At 35.7% G+C, this 11933-nt stretch overlaps 2 protein-coding genes across 2 annotated transcripts in view; one reads left to right on the plus strand and one right to left on the minus strand.

Moving 5' to 3' along the window:
- Positions 1-5673, plus strand: part of IDH1 (isocitrate dehydrogenase (NADP(+)) 1, cytosolic) — a 25984-nt gene extending 20311 nt beyond the window's left edge. The window contains exons 7-9 of the mRNA XM_015814459.1: positions 3350-3490; positions 4031-4193; positions 4919-5673. Coding sequence (XP_015669945.1) covers positions 3350-3490; positions 4031-4193; positions 4919-5012 — 398 coding nt within the window. The 3' untranslated portion in view covers positions 5013-5673. The remainder of the gene's footprint in view (positions 1-3349; positions 3491-4030; positions 4194-4918) is intronic.
- A 1188-nt stretch (positions 5674-6861) lies between these two features.
- Positions 6862-11933, minus strand: part of LOC107286155 — a 9231-nt gene continuing 4159 nt past the window's right edge. The window contains exons 2-4 of the mRNA XM_029283858.1: positions 9607-11439; positions 7703-7811; positions 6862-7587 (exon numbers count right to left, since the gene is read on the minus strand). Of these exons, the coding sequence (XP_029139691.1) occupies positions 7437-7587; positions 7703-7811; positions 9607-11439 (2093 nt within the window). The 3' untranslated portion in view covers positions 6862-7436. The remainder of the gene's footprint in view (positions 7588-7702; positions 7812-9606; positions 11440-11933) is intronic.

Consider the following 11933-nt stretch of genomic DNA (forward strand, 5'->3'; position numbering starts at 1 on the left):
AATTACAGTTATGAAATAGCAATGAAAATAATTTTATGGTTGGGGGTCACCACAACATGGTGGCCACGCCCACTTGGTGGTCACGCCCACTTGTCAGCCACACCCACTTGGCCACGCCCCTGGCACCCGGGGTCACCACAACATGGGGAACTGTATTATGGGGTCACGGCATTAAAAAGGTTGAGAACCACTGCTCTAGGGATTATTTCATATAAGAACATTTGGTCATCATATTTCCTTGAAGTCTCACATTTTAAATAAATGTTAAGTATAGGTTAAAATACTGTTGAATAAACAAGTTCTTATTAAAGAATTTGCAAGAATGTAACTGTTGCATGTGTACATTCAGAGGTACAGTATTCTCGATAGATGAGAATTAATGATTTTTAAACTCCAGATTATATTCCAAAGAATATAATATATAATCATGACATTTTAAGTTAACCTAATGGCATAAACTAATTTATTTCCAGGCATTTTAATATTTCCCTTTATGGCTTTCAAATAGGCTTTGGAGCCTATCAGAGATTTAGAGAGAACCTATGGCCTAAATCTGTTTTTCATTTTTAAATTACATGAAATGTAGACTCCTTCAATCCAAAGTTCACTCCTAATATAAACATGGGTATGTCCATGTAATTGTCTTGAAGTTAGCCAATGCTTTTTTCAGCTTCCTTATCTAGCCTATAACCTTAGGACTTGTATCCAAGGAACAATCAGGCGCTCTGTTGTTTATCTTTCTCAAGATCAGCTAGGTTTGACTAGGTAGTGCCACCTGGGAATTTAAATTACATAGAAAGGCAAATAGGTTACAAGCACTAGCAAACAACTGATGTAGATTATCATCATCCCACCTAGGCAATGATGCTGAACTACAGTATACTCCAGATTGAACTTCAATTATCTTACTCAAATTTGTAAAAGGATGCAATGTAATACTGTACTTTTAGGTGCTCCTGCTAACAGTATAATTCCAAATACAGGTAGTCCTCGATGTACGATCACAATTGAGCCCCAAATTTCTATTGCTAAGGGAGACAGTTGTTGTGAATTTCTTAATATGACCCATTTTACAACCTTTCTTCTTAAGGCTGTTAAGTGAATCACAGTGATTCCTTGTTAAGTTAGTAACACGGTTGTTAAGTGAATCTGTTTTCTCCATTGACTTTGCTTGTCAGAAGGTTGCAAAAGCTGATCACATCATCCCAGGACACTCCAACCGCCATTAGTCAGTTGCTAAGCATTTGAATTTCAATCACATCACCATGAGTGTGGCCAGAATCTAAAAACAGCACTTAACACCACAGAGTACTTGAGTAAGATGGTTTGGATAAGATCAGCATAGATTGTAGGGGTGATACTGAAATATAATTTTCTCTTATTTTACTTGTCTATACATTGAATTATTGTATTTTACTCCAATTTCATTTTAAATTGTTTTTATAGGATTTTATTAATATATATTTGGAACTCTGTATTGATATGGCCTATGGGCTAATCAATAAACTAATTATTATAAGTGTGGAAAACTGTCATAAGTCACTTTTTTCAATACTGTCACTAAATGAACTGTTGTAAGTCAAGGACTACCTATACATCACTGTTAAGGAGCTAACCTTGTTTGAAAAGGGAAGGAATATGTCATGGTTCCGACAGATGAAACTTTTCAAAAGAACTTCGAGGCATTGTTTACCTAAAGCTTTTATTTGAGTAGCATAATATCAGCACTACATAATCGAAGCCAAAAACTGAATTCCCCTCCCCTGGGCACATAGTATCAAAGCATAATTCCCTCCTTTAAAACGCTCCATGGCATTGGACCTGGTTACCTCCGAGACCGCCTTCTGCCACAGATTTCCTCCCACAGACCGGTACGCTCCCACAGAGTGGGTCTCCTCAGGGTGCCGTCGGCCAAGCAATGTCGGCTGGCGACCCCCAGGGGGAGGGCCTTCTCTGTGGGTGCCCCCACCCTCTGGAACGAGCTACCCCCCGAGATCCGGACGATTCCGGATCTCCTAACCTTCCGCCGCGCCCTCAAGACATGGCTTTTTCAGCAAGCGGGACTGACCTAGGGTGAATTTTAAATAGGGATAATTTTTAATGATTTTAATAAGAGACACAGCTACAAATATTTGGTTTTTAATTGGCTTTTATTGGGGAAATGTACTATGTTGTTTTAATATGCTGTGAGCCGCCCTGAGTCCCGTGGGGAGAAGGGCGGCATATAAGTCTTAAAATAAATAAAATAAAATAAATAAATAAACAGTCATAAATCACATTCCCCAATTAGCTTGAAGCTCCGGCTTCCTCTCCAGTTCTCCAGCCCACCAATTCTTTATCAGCTCTGGGTCCAATAACCTTGATTCTCAAGCTAGGTTTAGTGTTGTTATGTCTAGCTAGACCAGGGGTAGGCAACCTTGGCTCTTTTATGACTCGTGGACTTCAACTCCCAGAATTCCTGAGCCAGCATAGGAATTCTGGGAGTTGAAGTCCACGAGTCATAAAAGAGCCAGGGTTGCCTACCTCTGAGCTAGACTCTCATTCACATCCCCCCCCCAGCATTATCTAATTCTAAAACCGAAAGGGAAAAAGATGGCTACATCACTCTTCCCTAATACTCCTGATGTTCTTTTGGATTTGTTAATGTCTGAAGCCTGGTTTATATGCTACATTTTCCAAGTGAAGTTAACACTACTTGCTTTGGGGATAACACATAATTATTGTGTGATAATACATTTACTCACTTCTTTCTGCAAAGGCATATTTCTCTTTATAAAATTTATAGACAGTTTCTGTTTGAATCAAACCAGGTATAGTGTAACCAACTTTTTTTAGCCTTGAATTGGAAAATCAGCCCATACTAAACTAAATGTAAAATAAAATAAAGTAAAATAAAAAAGGAGATTAATGATAATTTTAAAAATCCTTAAACAAGAATGAAATTGAAAAAAAGTTCACTTTCCATTTGATAGCAAGATCAGGCCTAGGGCAATTTTTAGAGGGGTTTTAATCATATTTTAATTAGACAATATTTAAATATTTCTTCTTAATTAATTTTAATTTTGTAATTGTTATTGGTGTATTTTTAGTCGATTGTCAGCCGCCCTGAGTCCGCAAGGAGAAGGGCGGGATATAAATTCAATAAATAATAATAATAATAAAAGTTATCAGTAATGCCAGATAATCATTTTTTTTTCCAAATTGGTAGTCTGCCTAGCATTTTAGATAAAAATAAGTAGTCAAGTTAGTTGCTCTGTCTGCTTCTTAATGCTGTTGCGGTCAAGAATTGCCAAACAAGGAGTGATAACTTTTCAAATACACTAATTGCCTAGTTCATTCTCCTTTCTAGGTTATGGATCTTTGGGAATGATGACAAGTGTCCTGATATGCCCAGATGGCAAAACTGTTGAGGCTGAAGCTGCTCATGGCACAGTGACTCGTCACTATCGCTTGCATCAGAAAGGCCAAGAAACCTCCACTAATCCCATAGGTAAGTGGGTTCCACCATCCCCAGTCTAACCTAGTGTCTTAAATGAATGTCACAGCATAGCTCAAATGAACCCTTGAAATCATAAAGGTCTATTAGCAAAAGACACTGACTCGGAATTAATCCTATGGGCCTATCAGTTTACAGAAAAAAATGTGGAATGTTTGCATTGTGTATGTGACTATTGCTACATCATTTATGGTGTTAAACTGAAACTTGCTTCCAGGAATGAAACTGTGATGACCAGTCTCTAATTAATTAACTGATGTTAATCGTACGAACACTATTCAAGGGAAGAGATTCCAAGTATGGGAAGTAGGAGAATTTGTACAACATCTGTGGCTATGTAATCACAGGTTACTCTCTAAAATCTGCTCGAGAATAAAGTGGAATTATTTCAGTGAATGTTATCAGTAGTCATACTGAACAATCAATATAGATTGTTAGGTTATCTTTTAGACTGAGAGTATGGGGGGAAAAATGTAGGCAATACAGATGTCTAGTTGAACAATGTTGTTGAGTTCTCTCTTCCCATCGTCCTAGCATCCATCTTTGCCTGGACCAGAGGACTAGCTCATAGAGCAAAATTAGATAACAACCAAGACCTCCAGAATTTTGCTTCAGCCTTGGAGGATGTCTGTGTAGAGACAATCGAAGTTGGTTTTATGACAAAAGACTTGTCTGCTTGCATTAAAGGGCTGCCTAAGTAAGTGATCTGTTTCAAAGAAATACCAGAATATTTAAACTGTTTTAAAATTCATTTAGTTATTTAATGAATGTATAGTCCACCCATCTCACTTAAATGATTCCGGATGGCTAAAATGTCCTATCTGCTTCTGGGAAATTTTTAATAAATACACTAATTGTCTAATAATAAAAATCAAATCAAAAATCATTTTAAAATTTGGAGACAGAACTAGTTTTTTGAAAATGTAAGACACATGTACCTATTGGTTACAGGTTGTCCTCAACTTACGATGATTGAACCCAAAATTTCTGTTGCTAAGTGAGACAGTTAAATGAGTTTTGATCCATTTTACAACCTTTCTTGCGACAGTTAAGAGAATTGCTGTTGTTAACATGGCTGGTTTCCCTATTCACTTTGCTTGTCAGGTCGCAAAAGGTGATCACATAACCCCAGGCACTGCAACCATCATAAAGGTTCAATCAGTCAATTTCAACTTCTCGCGGGGAAAAAAATCTTGCAAAGTTGGAATTGATTGATTGAACTTTTTAGTCCCACCCAGTCTGCCGTTACCACTGCAGCCACGCCCACCTAATGGGCCACACCCACCTGGCACTCGACGATGCATAAGTGGATTTTGGGTTGCAGTTTGGGCACTCAGTCTCTAAAAGGTTCGCCATCACTGCATTAGTGCATTTCTTAAACTCTTGAATTTACACTATTGTTTTGCTTTGTTTTAATCACAGTGTGAAGCGCTCCGATTATTTGAACACATTTGAATTCATGGATAAACTTGCTGAAAACTTGAAGACAAAATTATCTTCTCAGCCAAGATTGTAAGAGCAGAGCTTGAAATATTTGCTCTGGAAAGACAACTATCTCATGAATGGATGAATGACTATATATATATATAAGGGTAGCACTTCAAAAAGAAATCAACCTAAATGTAATGATCAAATTCTCCCACTCTCTAGCTTTCTGTAATGTTAAGAGAGGAGGAAAGGCATAGGGAAGGGCAGAACTGATGTTTGTCTTTGTGGAAAATAGCTTTTTCCTGGTCAGCCAGAACCCCTAGAGGAATTAATATTTGTCGAAGGGGAAGGGGCTCTAAATTAAGTCATTTTTAAGAATTTTACTTTCTAACTCCTCATGTAATTATATACAAAATGCAGAAGATCCTTCTGACCAATCATTTTATTGGAATTGAAAAATATAATCCAGCTTGATATGGACAATGTTATGAGAGGATTTTAATTACTTGTGGTGGGGAGGAAGAGAAAAATGTTTTACAGGAAGCTTTACTATGACATAGTCTTGTACACAATACAGGCAGAAACAATCCTTGAATTTCCTTACATCTGGGAGCTGACTAAAGAGAAGGAAAAATTGCTTTCTGCTTGCACATGTAGCTTACAATGGAACATTTCAAACTAACTTGTCACCCAATTTGGGTCAGCGGTAACATTGGTTTTTAAAGCAGGAAATAAACACTAATACCCATTCTTGTGTCCTGTGATCTGTGAATTGTAGCTTAAAATTCAGCAACTTGCAAATTTATCCTGCCATTTGAAAGGATACAGAATATTCAGTTTAAAAAGGCTGGATAAGTTTTAACCCAGTGCACAACAGACTAAGATCTAGCTCTTGTATAAGAGGGCAATAGTACCATCTTGATATGTAAGTATCAATATGAGCATCTCTTGTCCCCTAAGAACCTGGAAAAAATTGGAAGTGCAGATTACACTGCATCACTGTTGGACCTGTGACAGAACTGAAAAGCTGATGTACATTTTCACGCTAAAATATACACAACTATCATCACAGAACACCCATTAATGGAAGGCAAAATACCAAGATGGGAACCATGGTGGGAACATGGTTTCCAGTCTCCAGGATGCTCAATTCAAGTTTACCTTTTTTTTCCTGCCCAACAGTTCCCATTCTCAACCAAGCAATCATCTTCTATTTTTTAAAAAATATTTGATAGAAATTGTATATGGGCAACACATTGGATTTGCTTCATTTTATCCAGAAAATTTATCATGTTGTACATGCCACATGAGAAATATAAAAGGATTATGTAAACCAGGTAAAAGGTTTGCATACAAGAATCCAAAATTAACTATTCTATTTTGAATTCTTTGGAACTATTTTCAAAGAAGAGTACAATGTTAAATGATTGTGGAGGAGGGAAGAGTGTTACTCAAGTACTCTGTGACACACCAGATGCCCATTTAATTTAAAAAAATTAGGAAATTAAAAGTAATACATAGGAATAAGCCTTTGCAAAAAGTGCAGCTTTTAAGCCTTCACTGAGTTTATACTTACCTTGAAGTGTATCTACCATTTCATGGCCTATTCATTGATGGAAAAATCACATTAACTTATTTTTAACATCTTGAAAAATGTGGTACAATTGTGTTTGCCTGCCCCCACAACAAATTCTGAAGAAGTAGATCTAGATTTGAAGTGGGACACATTTTAACATCCCCATCACTGGGAAACTCTGTTACTACTTTCTCCTGTTAAAAAAAAAAGATAGTTACTTCCCAAAAAAATAAAGCTCTGCTGATTATATATTCAAGGTTTTAAAATACAGTGGAATCTAAACTATAATATCCTTTCTTTGAGAACTAAGATAAGATTCATTTGAATATTAAAATACCATTTACAATTCTACCTATTTAAGAAGTGAACAATTTTATACCAATTACTGAAACATTATTCCAAACTCTCTGAATACATTAATCTCTTACACAACAAAATAACTCTTCTCCATAAAGTATTTTTTTCTTCCACTGTTTTCTACATGAACATTTATTTAATGAAGGATTTTTTTTTCATTTTATATTTTAGGACAAAATCAGTAAAGTTGTGATTACATGAAATCTGCTTTCCAACCAAAATAAATGTCTTGACTTTGTCTTGTTTTCCTGTACAGTACTTGGATTACTCTATTCCCCTGCTGTTGTATAAAAATTTAAAGGCACATTTTTGTTGCAGTAAACAATAGGCATAATACAGAAGACATGTAAGAAGATAGAATACCTGATTTTGTGTTTTCTAGTTATTTTGACATTTTATCAAGCTTACATATAGGTCTTCCAATGCATCTTAATAAATCTGATATAATTCAACAGGCCTAGTTTGAGAAACAAATATTTGTAAAAAAGAATTTTATTTTTAAAATTAAGTAGCTAAAACTAGGTTAATTAAGAAAAAAAATATATTTAGGAAACAATTGTGTTGCTCTTTGTCTAAAGACTAATCACTAAATATAGGCTGAATTTCCTTTTTATTGTTCTTGGGTGTCCTGGACATTTCAGTTCCTTTTGTCAATTTGTTCTTTTTTGCTTTGTAGATGGGGGACCTGAGGAAGTCAGTAATTGTAAAGGGGTCACCACGCCTCAATTTTCTGCAGAAAAAAATATATTTATTATAAATACTATACTGACTTCATATCCAGAAAACAGCATCCAGTTTGTACACCCCACCTAAAAAAATTATGTGGAACAAAATGCAAAACTAACCTATTCAGACTAGGCTCTACATAGGAAATATCCTTTTTTCTTCGTCGGCTTGGATATATCGTAGTTTCAAGAGGGATGGAATTGGTCAAATTTTTCAGTACTTTGTTCCCTGTGAATAGAGTAAGGTAACTAACAAATGCTTATGATAAGTCAATACTTCCAGGAGAATTCAGTTACTAAACAGCTGTAAATTACAGTTAAGTAAAAGATTATTAGATTAATTTTCATTTTTAACCATCTATACTGCAGCCCTTTGCCTGTTAATTGGGAGTAATAATTTCTGAGTATATGTATCTAGGATTATACAATATTCTATAGCTGTGGTCTTTCGAATAGCTTACAGTAGTTTGAGTTATTATTTACCAATAAGGTATTACTGGTTGCTATCCTTCATCTCTTTCCAAGGAGAAGAACAGAAGTCTAGAGTAAGAAAGGACCTAAGAAGTCATCAGGTCTAACCCCCTTTCACCATCCCTGAAAGATGTTTATCCAGCTTCTTTTTGAAAACCACTTCAGAGGGAAAGAAACCACTCCATGTTGATAAACTATTCTACTGGCGGACAGCTCTTACTGTAAGGAATTACATGTAGTCCTTAGCTTATAACCACAATTGAGACAAAAATTTCTTTTAAGCAAGTCATGCCCAATTTTACGACCTCCTATGCCACTGCTGCTAACCAAATCACTGAGTTGTTCAGTGAATCATGCGGTCATTAAGTGAGTCTGATTTCCCCAGTTGACTTTGCTTGCTGGAAGCCAGCTAGGAACATTGCAAATAGTGATCGCATGACCTCAGTACGCTACAACTGTTGCAAATACACACTGGTTGTCAAGCACCCAAATTTTAATCGTGTTCGTGGGGATGCTGCATTGGTTACAAGTGTAAGGACCAGTTGGTCACTTTTTTCAGTGCCATTGAAATTTTGGTCACTAAACAAATGGTTGTAAACCAAGGACTACCTTATTTCTAATCTCTAATCTCCATCTACATCCTTGAATTTTCATCCCATTAGTTCTAACTTTTACTGTTTGGACCAAGTGAAAATTAGTCCAAACCTACAATGTGAATATCTGAAGACAGCTATCAGGCCCTCTCAACTTTCTCTTCTGCACGCTAAACATACTTCGTAGTTTAACATTAATTTTACTAATGTGAACCAGTTTTTCATATTTAGGTTACTCTTCAGGTATGTATCTATTGGCCACACTCCTCTCAAGCAGAAATAAAGTAACCAATTCCTACATGGCCAACTGTATAAAGCCTGAGTTAATCTGCTCAGATTATTTAATCATGATAGAAAGTTCCTATATGGGCAGCCTTTAACTACCAGTAATGTCATTTTAGAAATATCTTTTAAGGACAATGAATCTGTCAAAAAAAATCCCAAAGTTAAATTAAGAAACAAGGTAAGAATTAAGATGACAATTCTTAAGTCACTGTATCTTATAGCTTGTAAAACAACAGATAAATGTAGGAATGTTTTATCTTAAAGATTAATTAATTAATTTATATACATTTATGTTAGTTTTTTCTGCTATTCCTATAGTAAAAGCTTTTAAGTGTTTCTTGGCTGCAATCCCAACACTCTCCATTCATGATAAACCAAAATTAGATTTTTCTATCATATATGTTGATACGGTCTGAGTGAATAGAGGCAAGCTTCTGTTGCATCACAAATTTCTTACTTTCCATGACATTCTTTTTCATTCAACAATTATAGAAAGGTTCTAAGTCACCAATAAGTGAAAAAATCTTGATCTAAATTGTAAGAGATTAGGGTCATCAGAAATGAAAGCACTAAACTCATATATGATTGCACAAAAAGAAAAGCAAACCAGGTGACACTCCTAGGGGCTCACTATAAACCATCAATTTCATTTGTCTCCAACCTTCTAATACTCACCATTTTCTTGTAGGACTGCATTTTCTGCACTTGTTTTTGCAATGGCTTGTATGGGCTGCTTCTCTTCTCTTCCAGAAATCTCAAGTTGCTTAATATTTTCCTTGAAGACAGCTGAGATTATTGACAAAGCACAATCTCTTTCTGGGTTTTCTTGGACTTCAACATACCTAGAGCTTTTAGAAAGGCCAACTGAAGGAGAATTGGGATTTAGAGACAAGGTCTTGGTAATATCCACAATTGGCTTTTGCAAAGCGCTGCAGTCTGCAACTTGGAGAAAACTCCATTTTGTCTGCTTGGTTTGAGTGATTTCACAATCCTCTGGATCTTGAAGGAATGGCTCAGAATCAGTACCGTTGTTACCCAAATCATTTACAATGCATGTTTTCTTGCTAAATGTTGGCATTTTTTTCTTTAAGCCAGCCTCATTGCTGATGGTCATCCAGTTTGCCTTCTCTAAATGGCTACTTTTTTTAGTTAAAGAACAACTGTTTGGGGTGGTTGAGGTTTCCCAGTTCTTTTTGACTGAGCTATTACTTCCTTCAAAAAAGTTATCCTCATCACCCAAAGAAACTGGAAGTACAGATGGCGTACATTTTGATTTTTTCTTTTTACTGACTTTTTGAGCTTTCTCATTCAAATCAAACACATCAGCTTTGGCACTGGAATGTTCTTTCTGTATGATATCCCTATCGAAATTCATTGTTTTATCTCTATGCTTTTTCTTTTTAATTTCTGATTGTGGAAGTTCATAATCTATATTATCTAAACTCTGTTCTTCCATCTCACTTAATCTATGGGATCCATTATTTTCATGCACCTTCCTCTTTGATTTACGCTTTACATTCAGTCCTGAAATTGCTTCTTGATTAGGAACTTGCTTCTGGAAACCAACTGAATCTTCTGTATTCACAATGTTTAATGAATTAGACTCTGGACTCTGGAACCGTCTTCCTAAACTATCTAAGTTTTCAAAGTCTGTCCTTTTTTTAGTATCATGTTGAAAAGAAGTGCAACTGTTCCTATCATTGGAAGGCCCTGGATCTAGCACAATGGTTCTTCTACAATTTTTGGCTTTATTAAGGCATTTTGTACTATAACTGCAGCTTTTCTCATTTTGTTGAATTTCATTGCTTAATGATCTAGACTCTGGACATTGGGATTGATTTTCCAAATTCCTCATTTTTTCCAAGAATATTCCTTTTTCAATTTCTTGAGTTGTGTAATTATTTACACAATTTGGCTCTATCACAAAGGTTCTTCTGTTTCGTGTTCTTTGGCCTAAATGTTGGGAACTACGTTTCTCCTTCTTATCATGATCTGAATTTTCCACATGACAGGCAGACTTAGGAAGTTTTATCTTACTACTGTTCAGTTCACTGGTTTTTGACATTGCAACATTAATATCCGATCTTCGATTATTACCGTTATTCAAGCTTAATTTTGATTGACTGGTAGAAAACATTATGTTCTTTGTTTCAGCATTATCATTTTCTAGAGTTTTTGTTTCCTTGGCTTTGATCTTTATACAGCTTTCACTTTTGGTGCTCAGTGTAATAAGTTCACCAACATGACTGATTTCAAGATTCTCTTTAACAAGAGACTCTGTTTCCTTTGTCACCTGCAGCTTATCAATGTCTGAGACTTCTGCCTCTAAGTTGTTTCCAAATGTAGCAGGAAAGCCTGTTTTACGTTTTTTTCTCTTAGTCACATGTTCACTCAATATACTATCACTGTGTGGTCTTGTAGTATCCTCACATTGCTGGACAGGATAATTGTTATCCAGGATAGATAGTGAGCAACTCCTGGAATTCTGTGGCACATTCCAAAGATTGTCTAGAATGATAATTATATTTATTAGGCAAAAAAAAATCTTCACACTCCAAAATAAGCCACTTAGAAAACTTAATGAGGTAAAAATACAAAAAGAGATCTTTCTATCTAGTAAAATCCATTTACTTTACCCATTTTTCCAGCGGATATCAGCCAGATACAACTAGTAAGTTCACTTCCCAGCCCCTTGCTTTGGACAGTAACTTACTACAGATAGTCCTCAGCTTAAAACCATTGGAAGTTACAATGACACTAAAAAAAGTGACTTATTGACCAGTCCTTGGACTTACAAGCATCACAGTATTTTATTTATTTATTTATTTATTATTTCAATTTATATCCCGCCCTTCTCCCGAAGGACTCAGGGCGGCTCACAACATTATTAAAACAAAGAAAGACCCACACACCCCACCGAATAAAACCAAATTAAAACCAAAATTTTTATGTTGTGATAATTAAAATTTCTAAAAAACCCAGTTTAAAAATCCTCCCTAGGC

Source organism: Protobothrops mucrosquamatus, unplaced genomic scaffold (assembly GCF_001527695.2).
Source record: "Protobothrops mucrosquamatus isolate PMUCROS unplaced genomic scaffold, P.Mucros_1.0 scaffold253, whole genome shotgun sequence".
Taxonomy (NCBI): Eukaryota; Metazoa; Chordata; class Lepidosauria; order Squamata; family Viperidae; genus Protobothrops; species Protobothrops mucrosquamatus.